The sequence below is a fragment of the Centruroides vittatus genome, unplaced genomic scaffold, assembly GCF_030686945.1.
Source record: "Centruroides vittatus isolate TY-2023 unplaced genomic scaffold, ASM3068694v2 contig_875, whole genome shotgun sequence".
Classification (NCBI taxonomy): Eukaryota; Metazoa; Arthropoda; class Arachnida; order Scorpiones; family Buthidae; genus Centruroides; species Centruroides vittatus.
The window spans coordinates 4,097,367-4,119,060 of NW_027122567.1; the positions used below are offsets into that span (position 1 = coordinate 4,097,367).

Below are 21,694 nucleotides of genomic sequence, written 5' to 3' on the forward strand. Positions count from 1 at the left end.
CTGGATCTACCTGAGATAAGTAAGTAAACAACAAAGCCAATAATTAATACAAAATGTCCTAGAAATCTCTCTATCACAGGATATAGAAGATATATATAATATATATACTCATCAGATTTTTCTCTAATTCTAGAGTAACCACTCAACAATAATTACACGTTAACAAATCTGGCTTTCAATGTTAAAAGAGTTTTCATATAACAGATTAAATAAAGAATTAATACTAATTATATATTTTGTCAACGCGGACATTAATTTCAGACTTTCTTTATTAAGCTACCTGGTAGCTTAATAAAGAAAGTCTGTTTTCTTTAAGAACTTTTCCTCAATTCTTGTGTAAATGCTTAACACCAGTATAATTGTCCTGTTAATGATTAATGTCCGCTTTGACAAAATATATAATAAGAAATTAAATAAGAACAGTAGGGCAATAATAATTAAAGAATTAATACTAATCAAGAATAAATTCATCGAGTTTTCCAAGAGTAACTGTCCAAGATGCCATAAATTAATGTCAAAATTCCACATGTTTTGTGGCTGCAAAGATGCAAACGAGTTAGCACAGTCTCGACCTGCACCTTTTATCTAAATGTACCAATGAAAGAGCCATGTATGTAGTATTCCATACAGCCAAGATCGACATAATTTATAGACTATATAAATATGCTCAAAAATTTATGTTGATGTAATAATTTGAATAACTAAACAATTTAATAGAAATTTAATTATATTGTACAAGTGAAAAGTGTATGGCAAAAAAACATCTTTAATAAAAATAAAAATCATATATTTTTATTTTATAACTAATTGGCAGAATAATAATTTATATTCAAATACTTTTCAGAAAAAATTCAAAACATGTTTTGCATATTGTATTGTTATAATTTTGAAATTTTAAACAGCAAAATAAAATTTAAAACTGTTTATTTATATCTAAATTTAAAAAATTTTTAGCATACTTCATATTCATATTTCCTATAATTTTTTTATAATTACGTAATACAATTTTTTAAATATTTTTTTATAAACATAATTTAGTTAAAAAACATATTTCATTATTTTATCATGTAATATTTTGATGTTTTTTATTTGAAACAGATTTACATCTTAACAGTTTACCTTTATATTTCATTCTGTGCTATTACATCAGCATTATAAAAAACTTTTCAATTATTTTAAGACCTTGAAAACTTGTCAAGGAAGATTAAATAATAATTTCTAAAATAAATTTAAAACTTTTCGAGTCTCTACGGAATGAAAAATATAGTTAAGTTAATAGTCTTATTTTTTATAATATCATTTAAAATATTTATTGTTATTGATACCAAATTCATTTCTTTGGAATTAAATCATTGTCGTTTAACAGGGAAATAGTAACAGCATTCATTGAAAGTTTAAAAAACATTTTAACTAGTTTTTCCTTTATATAATATTCAAATTGCTAATTTAAAAAATATTGCATTTATTATATATCTTAATTCATTTAAATATGAAGACAACTATGAAAATTTTAATACAGGGAAAAAATTTGGAAATACTCTATAAATTAGAAAATTAAATGAAAAAGTTCTAACTAGCTAATAATTATAATAATTTAAAAATGGATAAATAAAAGCACACATTTTATTCAAAAATATAGTTATTTATTTCCACATGTTCATGTAAAACTTTCTTAGAAACGTTTGACTATGAAATATTACCGATACCTCATACCAGTACCTGTATAACACGAGTTAAGGTAGCTGAACATTGTTTCCTCTTTAATTAAATACAAGTTGAAGAGAAGAAATTTATAAAAACAAATATAAAACAAGGACATCTTGTCAGAATATTAAAATTCTTAATAATAAATTCAGACAAGAATTTCATATTTATGAAATGAGAATTAATAAGGAATTAGTAAACAAAAATTGAAAATGATAGATGAGTAATTATATAAATTTCATGTAATATACATTTCAATATATGTATATTAAAATCAACGTAATAAATTTTCAAGATTTCTTTCAAAACCAACTTTAAAATTATTTTCAAATTAATTTTGAATTACTTCCAATAGCTTTTTTGTAAATTATTCATTAAGCATATAAATATGTATGTATGTATGTAAAAAACAATTGTGCAAAATTAGTTTTTCCATTCAACAATTTCACTCAATCTGTTTAACTTAATAATAATTTTTTTTCCTTTCTTGTGTAGACACAATGCAGTGACAGTTGATTTAAAACACTGGGCAAATTTTCATCCTTTATTCGGTTTTAAATCAACTGTCACTGCATTGTGTCTACGCAAGAAAGAAAACATAAAACACGGTTTCCTCAAGATAAAATTAATAATAATTTGTATTATGAATTGAGAATTTAAAAATTAATATTATCTATGCAAAACACAATTGGAAAATACTTAATAAATAAATATTCTGATCATAAAAATTACTACTTTTTATTAAATTGATAAAAATCAATGCTAATTGAATAGACTATGTCATTAAATATACAACATCTATAAACAAACAAGTGCTAAAAACAGAATAAAATCTAAAATAGTGTTTAATATATTTCTCTCTGACAATGAAATTTTAAATTTCTGAACAAATTTGATACAATATTTTAATATTGAAATAAAGAATTATTAAAATATTGACATAAGAAAAATTACTGAAATATGAAATGTTTATGCAAGATTTAAAAATTATAGTATAGGATGTCTGAGAAAGATCTTTATTATTATAAAAATTCATAACTAGTGTTGTGCTGATAAATGATATATCAACTGAAATCTATATGAATAGTTTAAAATCAAGAATATCAATATTCGATATTTATCTAGAATATTAACATACTGAAATACTGATATATCAAAAGGAATTTTGATATCAAGCACAATATCAATATGAAAATTTTGGTTTAGACAGCCCTATTCATAACAGAAAAATGAAGCAATTGAATTGCAATCTGTGGTAAAAGAAAAAATAGTTTTTAGTGCAAATGTTATAATAGTGCTAGTGGCTCGCAGAATTAAAAATGATGACATTACAAGAAAAAGTGCAATGTGCATTGTGGTGCAAAATTGCTATAACTGTGCAAAATATCACAGGAAGTACAGAAACACCATCAAGTGTCCCTTCAATTTATTCTTGGATGCAGAAATTTAAAGACAAGTGTTCAGCACTGAAAAGATTATGATTACCCATTGATATTGGATGAATTTATGAATTTATGAAACAGGTTTATCCAATGAGAAAAGTGTTCTAAAACAGTCGGAGGAATTCAGAGGTTTATCCAATGTATGCTAATAAACTTTTCAAACTATTTTTTATTTTACTGCAAACTGCATTCCAATAGACTGCTTCATTTTTTTGTTATGAATTTGTATAATAATAAAGATTTTTCTTGGACCCCCGAATATTAGATTAATATTAAAATACATAGTTTAATCAAAATTTAGAAAAATCCAAGATTCTAAAGATCATAACATTAAAATTAAAATACAAAAATTGTAATTATTATCATCCAAAACCAAACTATTTTTGAAATTATTTTAAATTTATTCTTTGTTTCCACATCATCAGAAACCAGAAAAAGATATCAGAAACAGAACTGTTGAAAAAAAAAACCATCTCCATTCCTGTTCTATATCCACTACATTTTCTCAGAAATTGAGCACAGAATTTCTCAGCAAACTCTCATGGCCAATAACAGAAATAACAACAAGCAAAAATGAATGACAACATTGGTATTGCTACATATCTTGTCAATATAAAATTTGTCACTTATCAAGGAAAGTTAAAAATAAGTTGTAAACAACTGTGATGCACTTTTGCCAAAAGGTTTGAACATGTTTGAAAGTTAAAAAAAAAATTAGAATGTGGTAATATTCGATTGATAGAACAGTTTTTCATATTTGATCCTGAAGAGGGCCAATAAATTGTGGCTGAAAACATTTGAACAGTAAATATTGTTTATTTGTTTGCTGGAAATTTGTGTTTCGGTGTTATTCTGTTAAGTTGTAAATAAATTCTTTTATACTCTTCTTCTGCTATTTAATTAGAAAAATTAAGCTGCAGAATAGTGTTGTCAGCAATTAGAAAAATTACATCAACAACCTATCACTCCCAACTGATGTAAGATAAAAATGAAATGTATTAATATAATGGAATGAAAAATTATAAATATTTTCAAAATTTTTTTTTGTCTGGAATCTATTCAATCTAAAATTTATAAATAGGAACTGACATTGTATTTCTTTTTCTAGTTTCTGTTACTTGATTATTATCTGGTAATTGAAAGCCAAGCTTTACAGATGATGATAATATTTTAAATCTGAAATAGTGTTTTGTATATTTAAAATGAATTAAGAAAGTAATTTTATGATTTCGATTTAAAGTTAATAAATCTACTTTGATAATTTTCTAAATTAAAAATTATTACTGATTAAAGGCTATATTAAAATAAATACAGCCTGTAATACACAAAATTTTATTTTATGTTTAAAAATTTAATGTATTTTCATTTTAAATTATTTGATTTCATAATATATTGCACTTACTCATAGTTGTAAATTATATTTTATCTTGCTAGATTAAATATAAATAACAATAAGTAAACATTTTACTTTAGATTCCATGATTATATTTAATATTTTTAACATTTATCAAACATAGATTTAATCTGAAAAAATATAAAATATTTACTTCCAAGAGCTTTCAAAAATATTACAGATATTCAATAGTTTTTAAATTTAATTTAATTTGTTAATTATTTATTTAATAATAATAAATATAAGTAAGAAAAATAACAGTTTATAACAACTTTTTGCCTTGATTTATGTCTGAAGTTGGATTCATAACCTGAAACTGTTAATAATAAAATAGAGTATACTGTTTTTAAATAAAGATTAAAATTACATGTAGAAGTTTACAAACAACTCAAATAACCAAATAAATTGTATTTTTCAAGCTGTTTTTGGGCTAGGAATTTGACAATGTAATTTGTTTCAGTAAATGATATCTAGCAGAGTTTGGTTGTTTGATTTGAATAAAATTAAAAATATTTAAGATTTTCTTTAAGAATACAAAAGTATTTCTTACCTGACCAACAAAATCTGTATAAAACATGTCATGACACATAATTGCCATCCAACTAAAAAGTGATACTACAAATAAATGGAAAAGACGGCGTGGCATATATATAAATCCATGCAACCTTAGCCATGGGGATAAAATCCTATGAAGAGGAGCACTCAAACACCATAATATTGATGATATTGGAATTCTTAGTGCACTTACTATCCTGTGGCTAAATCTTTTCAATGATAAAAGGCACAAAGAAAATGTACACTTGCTTTTTTGAAAAGTCTCTACAGTCATATTCTTTGCATATAATTTCATTCCATTACAATGTGCTAACTTTTTAAAAGGCACATGTGTACCATTGAGAAAAGTTTCAGTTTTCTTATTACTATTAATTCCATTTGCAGTAACTGTGTTTTTATTTTGACAATGTGAAATTTTATTTCCATTGCTTAAGTGAACTTTATCATAGCCATTAATAACAATTTGTATTTCTTCTTTAATTGGATGGTAAACAGTCTCTTGAGCAAGGAATAAATTAACAACTAGAAAAATAACAAAAAGTGCTGCTAAAGATACAAAAACTACTTTCTCTTGACTTCCTAAGAGTTGTCCTAAATTTGTAGATCCCCAATTTAATGATGATATAAAATATCCTATACATCCTCCAAGTGAAAGCATACAAGAATAAACAGTGAAACCTAATTCTTGATCACGTGATGATATGAGCATATCTGAGATCAAGGCTTTGCATGGATTTTGTAATGCTTGGCTAGTAAAATCAAGGAGAATTATTCCTGTTGCAAGAACAAACATAGCACCTTTCATACCAAATGAAAATAAATTATTTATTTCATTACTATATGGTATTACTGCTAATGATACTAACATCAATAAACTTAAAAATAGGATGAAAGGACGTCGCCGACCCATTTTACTCTCACATTTATCGCTCCAGTGACCAATTACAGGGACTAGAAATAATGAAATGAATGGACCAATGCCCATAATAATGGTCATCAGTTCTTCTGTAAATCCAGCTTTCAGTAGGAGAGGTGGAACATAACTAAAGCCAGCACTGGAGCATAAATCAAGGCCAAATGCCACTAAATTTATACCAATTAACTTTAACCATTTTACTACAGAAAAAGCCATTCTTAAAGAGAAATGGCTTTCTTCAGTATTAAGGTGCAGATCTTCATCTGTGTTGTCAGACTCCATAAGTTTAAATAAACAAAACTTTTTTTACATAACCGATCCTGAAAAATAAACGTTAAACAGTTACAAATAACAAAAAGAATTATAATATAATAATTTAATTGTAAAAATAGAAATAATAAAAGTATTTAGAATTAAATTTTTATGATTTATATTTTAGTAATAATAATAAAATTGTTTTAAAATATACTTATTACATTTTACTTCTAATTTGATGCAATTTAATTTGAAACAATATTGTGAGAAAGAGAATAAAAAATAAGCTTACAGAAAAATTACGTTAAATAACTTAATTGACAACAGGAAAACTTCAAGAACTCTTATCTTTAACTTGTCAATAGCCAGGAGATCATTATTAAGGTAACTTAAGGTTAGGTAGGTTTAGATTTTAATAATTAATAAATACTCTCTGTTTCCTTTTTATATATTTCTTTAAACAATTAAGTTATAAAAAATTATATTGCTAGGGAATTTTTATATATTTCAGATCTAAAAATTTCCACCAGGGAAAATTTTTCTACTACTATAGCAATTCAAGGCTTAAATCTGTCTTCTTCAAGGCCAACTTTATATTTAGAGTCCTAGAACTTTACCTGGAATGATTATCATAATAATGTTTTTATAATAATAAAATTAATCAATATTCCTCTTACGTATTTAAGTAACATATCAACAATTTCTGGCATTTTATATATCTACTTAGATTAATTGACTATCTTTTAATAAATTTTAAATTAAATGGAAATATTTCCCTTCCATTTAATAAAAAATGTCATAAACATAAAGTATACTTCCTAAAATATTAAAAATATTAAATTTAAACTTACACAAACACTTATTATTTAATAAGCTCAATCTGAAATTAAATTAAATAAAGAAATTACATATTTATTTCCTATTTGCAAAGAAAATTTATTTTCAAAACTTTGTTTTTGCTTCTATTGCACTGATAATTTATATTAGAATTCTTATTCATTAAAAACACAAAAAGTTCCAATATTAGTGTGAAATAAATAATATTAAGTTCACTTAACAAGATTAATTAAATTAATAAAATATATAAATCAAAATATAACTGCTTACTGTAAATACTAAATTACTTTTATTAATATTAAGAAATTACAAAATATAAAGTTTAAATTATATTAAGTTTAAAAAACTACAGTTTTTAAAATCAGTATACTTTATATTTCGTAATTCGGTATTAATTTTGTATATCAGTATTTAATTAAAAATACTTAAATTTTATGTATTTTTAATTAACACAAACATAAACTTTAAGTATTTTTCAATAGACAAAAAAATATACTTACATAAAATTCTATAAAGTGTTAGCAAAATTATATATTTATATATGCCTTTCAAAAGTTATTTTATTCTTAGAGATAAAACAATTCAAAATTGAATTTTGTCACAAGTTCACTAAGTTAAGGTTTAAGTGCTTTGATTAAAATTAAATAAGCTACCCACTAATGAACAGATTAGTGAAAAAGCATTAATAATAACATAAAGATTGGTAGAATACATTGAAAAACTTAAAGTGTATGTGCTACAGACATAACTGAAATCTAAACTCTTTACAACTATAGATTAAAGTGAATTTGAGAGTTTATTTTATTTGCCTAAATAAGAACAAATTAAATAACACAATCAATGATTTTAATATATTTGATTATGTTCGCTAGTCAAACTAATTTATTAAGAAAATTGGTTACACACTTTTTTAAACTAAAGTAATTTATTATTGTTTAGAATAATTTAAGACATTTTTTAAAATATTAATCAAACAAATAATTATCGTAACCCATTTAAGAAACATATCCTTGGGTGTTTTTTTAATTAAATCATTCTGAGAAAAATAAATATAAAAGATAAAAAATAGGTAAATGAGTTTAAAATAATGATTTTGTAAAATATCAAAACTCATTAATATACTAAATTTAATCATTCTAAAGAACATTAGTATCATTTATTATAAAGATAACACTTTTGGCATTATATTCAAACCGAATTCGTCAGTCACTTACCTAATAGTAGAGATATTTTTAATTTAGAAATACAATATAACATATTTTTAAACAGAAATTTGAAATATTAGTAAATTATAAATAAAATATTTACAGAATTAAACTCAATATTGTTTTTAATATTATATGAAAAACTGAATTCAAAGGGATTAAAACAATTTCAAAATCAAAGCAGTAATTTCCAAAGTATTCAGTAATTATGAAAAGTAATTCTATATGACTATCTATCCTTAATCCCTGGTGAAATGCCAGTTATTCATTAAATATGACTTCTGATAAATTCAAAACTGCAATAGAAACATTGAATGTAATCTCTGAGGACTTCAATTTTCTGTGTAATTATTATGGATTTCTGTAATTATCAGTATTGCAAGGATAACTTATTTTACAAATACAGAAATTATCTAGCTATAAAACAGAAAATTCTGAGTTGTCTGAGTGTGCATTTATTAAGCTACTATATTGAATTTATCATTCTGAATATTAAAATTAAATGGATAACTGGAAATAAATATGTCATTATATTAATTTATCATCATGTAAATATTACTGTATTTTATATGTAAATATAAAATGCTTATATGTCCTATATTGAAGTAATATATATATATATAAAGTATTTTATATTTATATATATATTTATATATGCACACTATATATAAGTTTATAATTATATAGTTACTATATAATTATATATTTAAAATGCTAGATATATGTTAATTATATGTTTGCATATGAAAACTACTTGCCTATATAAAATAATTAGCATTCAGAATACCTCATTTTAATGAAAATTTTTGCTGATTTTGCTAAATAACTAGTTCAAATGTCTAAAAACATTTTGAAAAAGAATATAAAATTATTTCTTTAATAAGTTTGCATACGAAACTTTGCTTTTAATTAAACTAATATTATATTAATTTATTACATCATGACTAAATTCATCAAATTTTCAAATAAGTTTTTAAATTAAGTTTTAATTAAAAATATATCAATCTAATAATTAAAATTAATAATAAACATTTGTAAAAAAAAAATGTATAAAAAAATATTTTAAAAATCCTTAAATTTTATTATTTCAGACTTTCTTTCATTCAAATTCAATTAACCTTTAAATGACTTTCTTTCATAGAGTATTCTGATACTTATAATGGACTTATTAATTATATTTTTAAAAATTAAATAAAAAATAATTATTTAAGTAATGCTAAATAGTTATTTTTTCTTAACACCTTTTATTAATTAAATACAAAACCCAATTTATCAATTTAAATTATTAATTAGGAGAATTACAGGAAATTCATTCACACAATTAATTTACATAAAAGAATCTGTTGTTCTTAGGCTACTCATTATTCATGTAAGAAAAGTCTTAAGGCTATTTTATAAAGCAGGACATGTGCATTTTTCTTTTAAATATTCTTTAAAAGGATATAAATGCTATGCTACAATTTATGCACTTTGAATTAATGTTTTAATTAATTTCAAAATTACTGGTTTTAAAAGATAAACTAATTTAATAAAATATTTAGAAATTCTCAATTTCTATGCAAGAAAATTTAAACCACAATACCATTTACTAGAGGTACTAGATCATTACAAAAGTTTACTTACATTCCTGTAAACAGCCTAAAGTACGTATGTTTTTTTTTAAAAAAAACTTAGTCATAAATTTCAAGGATTTAAATAGAAGCATGTTCATAAAACTAGGTTTAAATGACTTGCAAAAATGCATTAATACCTGATTACTGTTTATTTTGACAATATTTATCTTTCCACAACAATTGAATAAACTGCTTAAAAAGTTTTTCGCAAAATAAACTTGTTCTTTTTTCAATATTATATAGTTAATGTGACTTCATCACGTTTTCTTTCAAGCGTATCTCACACGCGCGTGTTGGTCTATAAATTGGCAATGAGAAGGATTGTTAATGTCAAATAACCAATGTCAAACGCAAATAATTTTTAATGTTGCGGTTTATCGTTAAGAATAAATTATTTCGAATTTCAAGCATATTTCCTTAATTATAGTCGAAAATTTCCCCTTAAACAACAATTTACAGACACGAAACTGTAGACAAAAGTACATACTTCATTTTAAAACCTGTTTCGGTTAAACAATAATTCGGTATTTTTTTTTTTAGTTTTTGAATTTAAAAAATAATCGTTTTCACGTGTACAGAAGAATATAATTAACCTTCGTAAGTAAGAAAGGATATCAAATGTAAACCAAAACCATTCAATATCAAGGTACTAGTATCGTGTGGGCGTACTTCCCACATATAAAAGTATGTCAAAAATCACAACAAATTTTGTAAAAAAAATTCATTAAAAATATTTCCTGTTTATAAAATTCAAAAACACCTAATGATAAATAATTTTTAAAACTAATTTTATAAAAGAAAAAAAGTATATAGAACTAAAGTACTTGCAAATTTTTAATGCTTACCCAATTTAACGAGAAATGTGAATTTTGATTTGTATAGAAAGCTATAGGGAAGAATAATTTTAACGAGGGAGTTTGTAGGGATGGAAGGAAACGAGTTTTATAGTCGAAGATAAACTTTGCATAACTATAAACAGGGAAAGAATCGTTCTAAAACTTCAATTATAGAAACAGGCCAGGGTCTCTTATACAAAAGAACATATGGGTAGCATACACCAACCGTGACTTCTTAATAGTGTTTAGCTTAATAAGATTTTCTGAGTACGATTTTTAAATATTCGTACAATTAAGGGCGCTAACGTTATGCAATTTTAACATACTCGTTTTCAATAACGGCATTCAAAGAAAATCGATCTTGGTTGTCAAAGTTTCAGACCGGTTAATTCAATATATGTTCAGTAACAAGAGAAAAAACGAAAGGAATCGATCATTATTCAATATTTTAACATATATACCAATGCGACGTTTTACTAAAAACGATGTATTTCCGCTGAAAGTGAGTTTAAAAATATCCGAATTTTTCATATGGGTCAAGGAAACGAGGACCTACCTCACGACTATATATAGCTAACCCCTTGGGGTTTACTAAAAACTTTTTTTTTCAAACAGCAATTCTTACGAATTTTAAAGTTTTTCTTTAAAGGCAATCTTAAAGTAATAAGCTGAATTGATGATAAATATAGACAAATGTGACAAGTGAAAAGGAGAGAGAAATTATTCGCCGAAATCCTCATCCCTGTATATGCCCTTGACCCTTTGGTAAGGTCATTGAGTAGGCTACAATGTTGAGTCACAGGTAGTATGTCCAGCGAATAAGACTACATCACCAATTATTACGTCTTTAGATTAAAAACTGATGACACCAATGGGGTCACATCAATAGGTCACGATTAAACTATTCACAACTGTTTGTCATCGTAGCCAAAGGAGGACAACGAATTTACAATATTCATTTAATTATCTTTCGAGTTAAGTGATATATTTTAAAATTTAATATATAAAAAAATACATTAATTATTTAAAAATTCGATAAAAGATATTTGCATATAAATACTGTAACAAAAATCAAAGGGCGCAACGACAAGACAATGAATTCATTCATATAAATTACAATAAAGACCTAAATATCTAGATTATTTACAAATTTCGATAAATGATTACCTCTTATTTTGATAGTAAAAACGAATTATCATCATTGAATATTCGATTTTTCCTTAGTGAGCTTAATATGCGATTGAATCGTAGCGTGTCATTCGTGATAGAAGTCCGTGACCGTAAAAATTCCATGCAAAATTAAAAGGCTGTTGGTCGCGTGATGTCATAGGAGAAAATCCCGTTTAAAGTATCAAATTTCCATATATCGTTCTTCGCTTCCGATCTATAACTGTGGATATAACTATAAGTCTACGATACATATAAAGGCGATTAAGAGTTCATTCTTATCAATCTTCACCTTTTTTTCTCTGATAACTTATCTTGTTTAATTATCCAAATTCGAGCAGTCTTTCATTCAGATATTTATTCTTAGAATTAAATCTATAATTCCTGATTAATCTTATAGATAAAGATATTTGGGTCTATTTTAACATACGCTAACTATTAATTATTAACTACGTTAACTATTTACATTTCTATAAGCACAAAGAATTTTAAATACAGTAAAATGAATAAACCAAAAGACAAACTTTTCCCTGATACTATACCAACAAAAAAAAAATTATTTTATATACGGATCATGTTAAGGTTAAATTACATTATAGAATTATGTAAAAGTATAGGAGTAAAAGACCTTGCTACTGAACTTAAACAGATTTAACATGACTGACCTTTAATAATGTTTAATTTACCGATAACACGGCCTATCCAGTAGTTTATCTACGTTATCTTAATAAGGAAATAAAGATTTATAATATTGAAATGATGGTAGATGTGATTTCTAAATTATCTGGGAATATTACTCAACTACTTTGGCATTTTTTTTTTCTTCTTCTAAGGCGCTGCTACATAAAAAAGAGCTCAGTTGTAGAGACTACAATGATCCCAAACTTAATGGGATTCTCACCCAGGAGTTAACTGAATCCTTTGAAGCCCAACTGAGGCCTCTGTAGGGTAAAACACTTTGCACCAATCTCAGTTATTGACCTAAGTCGTGTTTAACAGGTATCGACTACATTTAGAAAACGAGAATAATTGAAATAACTGGAATAAAATCAGGATATATATTGAAAAAATGTATATTTATATATATATATATAACGAGTCAAGATTATCTCAGGAGGAGGAAATTGAACTCACTCTTACTTTCAATTGTCCTTTAGTCGCGTTGACGTAAGAAATTTCTCTTTTTAACACAAGCGATTTTGACGTATTGAGAACAAGTCGCGTACAAAAATATAATTTTAAATTAAAACGGGCCAAAAGTCGGTCACTTTCGATAACCTAGAGTTAATTCGGACAAACCATTAAGCATCGATGATTTTCTTTTTACACATAAAATTTCCTCTTTAAAAGCCCTTGTTCCAATTTAAGAAATAGAAAAGTGTTGTCAAATCTCTCAAATATAGAAGAAAATTAATTAAAAACGTGTGATTATTATTTTTTTCGACGAAGTTCAAAGTACTATCTTCGTAATGACCTCGATGAGTTTGTTTCTCCGCACAATTTTTTAAACTATTATTATTATTATAATTTGACTGGAATTAAATATCCCTACGAAAGAGATCGTTAATACAATAACGAAATATTCGTTTACACGCTTATAAATAGATTGAATTCTATATAAAACTTTGTTTTTAACAACTCAACAGATGTTCCCGATCATCATATAAAGTCGTCAATTTCGAGAAGTCGTCGATTTCAACAAACAATTGTTATTATTGTATGACGCGTGATATAACATAGTTGTAGATCCGTAATGAATTAACTGTGCTTATTCTTACATAATATACGTACCATTTGGATAGCTGTAGTTTCTTTTACGGTCGAACGGATGCAATTACCCCACACGTAAACTTAACACAACCGTCGTTCCTCCGCCATGACACAATAGTTCTAAAAATTTCCGTCTTACGGCGCCCTCTTCATCGCCTATGCCATCTTGAAGAAATAAATACTTTCGTTATTTAAGTCTATATCTCGTATGGCCTCAATTATTCCGATCGTAATTTCTTGTTTCGTTTAACTTTTTCGTAAAAAATCCAATGCGGAATATTCACTTTTATCGGTCACCTTTCTATTTCCGTTATTTATTCTACAGCTGGATTTTATTTTATTTTATTTTTGTTTCGCGCTGTTCGATTGGTATGATTTATAATCGCGCGTATTTTATATTTGTTTTTGTAGATATTTATAGGCGAATATCCGCATTAATTACTATGTCAGATTTAACTTTGATTTGTTTATATTTTAGTACAGTATTTAGGTCCTGTTCATTGATAATTTTGTTTATATCATCCCATAAAGAAGCTATTTCGAATGATTTTATACAGTCAATAACGCAGTTTTTGCTATACTTTTATACAATATACGAGGCGTAATTATATTAAATTACTATGTAATAGATAAAATTTAAATATTTTATAACAATATTTTAACGAATGTGCATGTAAACAATATTAAAAACTTGTATAAGACCTCACCCTTTTTGAATTATTCATAATATTAATAGTTTAAAACTCGGAAGGTTAAGGATTATTAATTAATGTCATAAAAGTTAATACTTTTACAAAATATAAAATATATTTGAAAAGTTTAAATTACACTAAAAAATTGTAAAAAAAATTAAAATATATAATTAATTTATATTATTTATTATTATAATGATACGTCGACGGCATCTTTTCTGTTTATGTAGAAAAGTAATGTTAACTAGCCTCATTACAGATGAGATTAAAACGTCAGTTCGAGTTTGTTAATAGTCGTAAAATGAAAAACAAGATCTTTACTATTTAAAAGAGTCTGGTGGTATGTTTTTATTTTGACCCATTTCTCATATAAAAATAGTTTACAAGATTGAGTTTGCTTAGCTGTAATGCATATCTTTTTAAAAATTCGTTCCACGGGTCAAAAGAAAAACAATTTTAACTGCAAGATAAACCATTCTAATTTACCACTTTTTCTATGTTTATAACGAGAGTTTTATAATTACTTGAATTTTTTAAGAAATTTACGCGTTAAATGGAGTTATGACGGAACTATATTACATAAAACCTTTTATTTTTTTCCTTTTCTTTAGAATTACTTTGCAAATTTATGATGCGTAAAATGAACTTAAATGATTCAGCAATTTGTCGTAAAATAAATAATATCTGGTAATAATGTTTAAAAAAAAAATATTTGTTAATAAAAATTACATTTTCTAATCATTAATTAGTCATTACGTATTTTAATTATACTGTATTTATCGGTATACATTGAAGATATTTAATGAACTCAACAAAATATGTAAGTTTACTTATGTCATTCAGATGCGGTACTTAGGTAATTAAATTGTTAAATTACTCAATATTTTGCATTTATTTTAAACTTTTATAATGTATTTATATTAGCTAAATAGGCTACTTTCTCGGCTGTTAAAGTAACAGTAAGAGAACAAACAATCTGTTACTCTGTTAAAGTAAGAGAGTAATAGGAAATGTATTATAATCAGTCAAATATTTTGACCCTCCGGGATTTTTGCGTTTCTCGACGTTTTAAAATTCCCTGATTCTAAAAACATAAAAAGGGGAACATTATATATGTATGTATGTATGTCTGTGTGGGTCGGTTTGTATTTTGCTTCATATCAGAATCCTATGGGTCAAAAGTTTTGAAATTTGGCAAGAATAATACTTCTATATAGGGGACTTTGATGCTATTACATTTTGGAGATTAGGGAAGCTGGAAATTTTTCCCCGGGCCCGAAGAAAACTTACGGGTCTGTAGTGATTTCCCCCCCCCCAAAAAAATAAATAAAAGGCTAAAGGGGCCGCTAAAAAGAAAAAAGGCCAGCTCTACTCTCGGGCCTCATACAAGCTCTCAACGGCTCTAGAGAGATAGAGGGGTAAGGGTCATGTCAGACTTAATGGAAATTTTATTCGCTATTCGCTTTTACAATTTTTTAAAAATTCACTTTACCCCGGAAAAATAAGGATTTTGCCTTTTTTCTAACTTTTAGAAACTGTTGTTGAAAATTATCGGTCTTCTGTTCTTCTTGACTTTTTTTTTAATTTTTTTATTAATTTTTTTAAAGAAATTGCGTATTGTTAGTTCTTTAACATGATATAAGTAATTTTATTTCATATTACGTTATTAACATCCATTAAGTGCTGTCTTTCCATATTTTCTAGTTTATCTTCATTACTTTCTATTTATAATATAAATAGAAATGAATGAAGTTATATTTGAAAAATATCTTTGTTGACATCTCAAATTTGAATGTTTTTATCGTATCATTTTCTTTCTTAATTATAGTTTACTCTCATAAATAATTCCATTCCTATAAAATTTATAAAGCATATACAGTAACTTCTTTGTTACTCATTTATTTATTTATTTTTTAATTTTATTTTTCTAATTATCTTAATTTATAATCTAGAACTTATTTTGCTAAATTCAGAGTAATTTCTGTTTTCTTATTTAATGTCACCTAATTTATTGTAGCTCCAATTCTTAAGCCCTTCTTATAAATTGTATTTTAACTATGGTTTAATTTGACATTTTTATTGTTTTCATTAGTGGTATTTTTATTCCATTGATGATTAGAAACGAAGTATTAAATGAAATGTAATTATTAATCATAGCTATGATGAATATTGTTATTTATAATTAATATTTTCTTGTTAAAAAGTGAACTTCTTCACTATAGTGTTCAGTTTGCTAGTTGTTTTGGCTTATATTATAAATCTTGTTTCATTGACTTTATCTTGTTTTGTAAGTTCTGAGACAGACAATGATATCAATTTATCAAAATGTAATAAATAAACTGCCATTACTTAACGTATTCAGGGCTAGATTCACACAAGTTGAACAGCTTAGGGCCTCTCATTATAAGGCTGCATCTTAGTACTCACTTTTTAAAATTTTTTATTATTTAATTGAGGAAGAAGAGCCATTTATATGATACAAGTGACGGCTACAAGTATAAATCCGGCTCTAATTATGTATAACTTTTTTTTTAACATTTTAAAATTTAATATTTATTTTATTATTCAAGTATAAGAAATCAATTAGACAATTAAACTTTAATCACGCGAATAAATTTAATATTTTATGAAATATTAAATGTTATATACATTTACGAGTTCTTTTAATCTTTAAAAGAAAGCGTTTAAACTTTGTTTTCTTTAATAAAGCTCAATGATTTTTTAAAGCTTGTTTTCTAGCTTCAAAAACATTTAATATTTAAAACTATAAGCCAAGTTTTTTTTTATTTTAAATTATATTTCATATATATTTACGTTACAGATGTTTTTTACTTCTAACATAAATCTGTTCTAATTGTAATATCTAAAAAAAACGTATAATAAATTCCAAATCTGAGTCATACCTTCAGAAGGTTCAACGTCTTGATTTCTCTCTACTTTTCGTGTCTATTGCTGAGTAATAGACACGAATATTTAAACAATTTCAAATTAATTAAATAAAAAGAATGTGTGTATTTTATTTATGTACATATATATATTTTTAAAAGGATAGAGATAGGGCTTATTCCTACCGTATCTTCAGAGAAAAATCGCTGATATATATACCTTTTTTCTGAGGATACAGTGAGGATACGCCCCGTCTATAACAAATTTATCGTATAAACAAATACAATTAATTATATTTATTTATAAAATTTTAAAGACAATTTCATTCACTGAAACAGATCTATCCTTACAAATTTTCTATGCTGCGTAATCATATAAATAAACAATATCCTAATCTAAATATTTCAAAGATAAAGTTATCAGAACAATTTTTTTTAAAACATAGATAAGTTTAGAATGTAAATAAAACAAATTTATTTATATTAATATAATATAATATATATATATAATATTTAAACTATTAAATAGGTTCTTTTAAAATAAAATAATAAAATATTTAAAAATTACATTTATTGTAATTATTATTGTTTATTACTTCAAATATGTGTAAGTTAATGGCTTTCGATTTACATAAGGACATTTGGGGCCGGTGCCCAGGGCCCCCACAAAATAGGGGCTCCCACAAAACTATGTTTAAACATATATATATATATATATATATATATATTTTCTATTACTGCGACAGCCTAGTGTGGCCTAATCATGAGGGCCACAGGCAAAGAAAAACAAACCCGGGAAAAAACCTATGAAACATAGAAAAATTTCGGGAAAAAATTTTACATAGGTATTTTTCAATTAAATGAAAATAATTAGTTTTACACAATAAAATATATGTATGTTTACAATAACCTTATTTTTAAATGAAATTTACAACTTCCTAGTTAAAATCTAGTTGAAAGTATAGTATTTTGTGTAAATTTTCTAAATCATCAAATTTGCCTACTCCTTTGCCTACCCCAGCGAATTTGTGCCCAGGGCCCCTGGATTGGTAAATCCGGCCCTGATGGCTTTTATTCAATTTTTAAACATTTAAGCGATAATAATTACGTCAATAAACTTAATTAATTACACAATAATAGTAATTATGTTTTATATATATATTTATTTATTAAATTTAATGTTATAGTAACATGAATTTTTTAAAGGATATTTAAATTAAATTAAACAAAAATTTCTTAAAATTGTTTATTAAACGTAAAGGAATGTAAATTTAATTTATCATAAATTAATTTATACAATTTCATCATCACAATTAAAGGTTAAGTTTACGTTTAAAATTCTAGAAAAGTACAAAAACTTGTTTATTTACTCCTTTGTCTTCACGATTCATTAATAGAAAAGTCTCACATACGTCATAACAATAGTAAAAACGCACGTGCAATGAATGAATTGAACTTATTTATAATTTAATTTAATGTTTAATTTTTGAATAAAATCATTATTAATTCTAAGAAAATTACTTAATAATATTTCGAAATATTTAAATAAATTAAAACACGTTTTATTCACAAAAGAGTTGGTGAAAATTTAATTTCCTTCTCTGGATAATTAATCGACGACGTCACAAGTACTGTACGTCAGTATGTTGTGACGTAAATATTTAAATTAAATATTGATATATGCAAATTTTTAATGCAAATTGTCACTGAATTTCGAATTTCAAGCGATTCAGATTAATTTTAAGTCTGTCCTTAATATTTAAAAATCCGTAAAACTAAATAACTTCTTTGAAACAATTAACCCATATACAGTATATATAAATTTATATATATATATATATTTTTTTTATTTTAAAAGTAAAATACTTCAAGCTTAATTATGTTGTAGCAGCACGTGCTATTAACTTTAATAGTAAATTTAAAATAGTAATTATCTTGTACTTGGTTCCGATAAGAGCTCAATTGTCGGTTGATTGTTGTGATAATAGAATCGCAACAAATATTTAATTCCAGTTCTTCTACTAACAAAATATAAAATAATTAAATGCTAGAAGGAACTAATTATATTAATAACAATAGTACGATACAATATTATCGTCATTGTATTTAAATCAATTGTTGAATATGTACTTTACTATAGTAATTGTTTCTTTGAATGAAGAAGATTGGTTTTGGAATACAAATGTAGTAGGCTACATGTATAATTTATAATAATAAACATATTCGAATTTAAGAAGCACTTTTTTTTAACATCTCCGAAGTTAACATTGGGATGCATCTTAAATTCGAGGTAATTCTTTGTTTTCCTTCAAAACTCTATCATCATCATCCTCATCATCGTCATCATTATCCTCGCTCCTTATCCAGAAATATCCTAGATAGGACAATGGATCAATGGTCTCCAATCCCTTTTTCTTTCTCTCTCCAGCACTCTTCTAAGAACTCGGCTACATTGTTATGTCTTCTTTTTACATCCTCCTTTATCTGATTTTACCATCTTTCAGTAGTCTTCCCTTGGGTCTTTTGCCTTCAGATTTTTGTTCCATCTTGGGATTCTCTTGTCATCCATTCTTTTTACATGTCTATACCAATCCACTCGTTCTATTCGGTCAGTTAATTTTTCTACTTCAACATTTCCTCTGATTTCTTTATTTCTTGTCTTGCCTTTCCTTGCTTTTCTTTTCTTATAAACACTGTAATAAACATATTTCAGTATTTTCTGTTTATTTTTTAAATTTTATGTTAAGTGAACTATATTTCAAATACAATAACATTATTTTTACACTTTAATTAATTCTTTTAAACTATATTTTCTACAATTTATCATCCAATTAATTCATGTAATATACCCACATATCATACAAAATGTTGTATATGCTGTTATGATAATTTACAGTGTGATGCTATTTGTAAACTTTTTAAATAAATAGAATATCTCACGAAACTTTCCTAGGTTGAAGAGGGCTTTTTTATTTTATTTATAGAACTATCATTATAAGTTTTATAGCAAAGTCAGGGATGTAACCGACTGTAATTGGCTATTAAAATGAGAATTTTTTCTGTTGTAAAGGTCATAAGATAGGACCCGATGTTATCTTTTTCCAGCGAAACGGTTATATTTTTTACTTTATTACCTTTTTTTAAGTAGTACTTTTTCATAGTCGTACTCAATAACATATTCCCGTATACATGGGTACTAACTCTAAGGGGCCAGAATTCGTTCAGCCTCCAGTAATATTTTAAGTTGTGCCATCCCAAAATTGAAGAATTAAAATAATTGTTATCTTTCAACTTTGGGGAGCGACATCGCTTAATATATCATTGGGAGCTGAACGAATTCAGGACCCTTTGAGTTGGCGCTCATACCCATATATATTTATTGTATTTGGTTTTTATATTCTAATATGTTAATACATTTCAGGCTTTCGTGCAGAATATTCCTAATAAATTTATTATGTAGTATGTTATGTCCTATAGGTCAAGGGTTCCCAATTTTTTTTAAAGTTACGATTTCTTTTGGACGAGACTTTTGCTCGCGACCCCTTATTATTTTGTCTTTCTTTTCCATTTATATCCACTTCTTTCCACAATTTTGATACCATTTGCAACCTCGTATTTCTGCAAAAAAAAGTTTATCATCGGCGATTGCCATTAAAACAAATGCAAGAAATCGCCTTAACCTGAAAACGATTTAATTATGTGTGCTTAGAATACAGAGGTTATATTTGAAAAGATAGTTTCCGCAAAACAAGCACGTTTCACACTAAGTTTTTACTACACACTAAGAAATGTATGTTAATACGACTATTTTTGTTTTATTGTGTAAAATCTCTCTCCACCCCCAGGGGTTCGCGACCCACGCTTTGGAAACCGCTGTTATAGACGAATATCCTGTCTATACATTATAGGCCGTATATCCTGCCTACACGACATTATTACAATAATATGTAAATATTTAATTAAATAAAATAGATTCAAAAGCTTTAAATTTTCGAAAATACAAGAAACTAAAGGGCAAAAATAGTCTTAAATGAAAATAGTAGTAGAAATAGTCTTATACTAATTCTACTATTAGCATATTCTTTAGTCTTTCTGTATGATAGTTTGATTAGTAATACATTAATATTGTATAGAATGTAAAACACAAGTCTTAGAATTAAAATTCCAAGATTTGTGTTTTATTTGTAATTATGACTATGATTTTTAAAATAAATCTTTCCTTTCAAAAGTGACATTAAATTTCTTATGTCTTAGATTAAGGACTTATTACTACTATTTTTCTGATAGTTTAAAGTAAATGCTTTTTGTGTTTGTTATTATAAAGCATATTGAACCTATTTTTCTCAATACATTTTTTTTCTTTAAAATATTTTCTCTAAAATTTCGAAATTTAAAGATTAAGAAAGTGTTATTTTTCTATCTTT

The 21,694-nt window shown here is 25.4% G+C and overlaps 2 protein-coding genes across 2 annotated transcripts in view; both read right to left on the minus strand.

Moving 5' to 3' along the window:
• The window catches only part of LOC136983032 (solute carrier family 45 member 3-like), a 36,753-nt gene extending 22,903 nt beyond the window's left edge, over positions 1-13,850 (minus strand). Inside the window, exons 1-2 of the mRNA XM_067279645.1 lie at positions 13,715-13,850; positions 5,090-6,330 (exon numbers count right to left, since the gene is read on the minus strand). Coding sequence (XP_067135746.1) covers positions 5,090-6,292 — 1,203 coding nt within the window. The 5' untranslated portion in view covers positions 6,293-6,330; positions 13,715-13,850. The remainder of the gene's footprint in view (positions 1-5,089; positions 6,331-13,714) is intronic.
• LOC136983044 (CD9 antigen-like) overlaps positions 1-21,694 on the minus strand; it is a 285,455-nt gene that overhangs the window by 232,473 nt on the left and 31,288 nt on the right. The gene's annotated exons all lie outside the window — the stretch shown is intronic.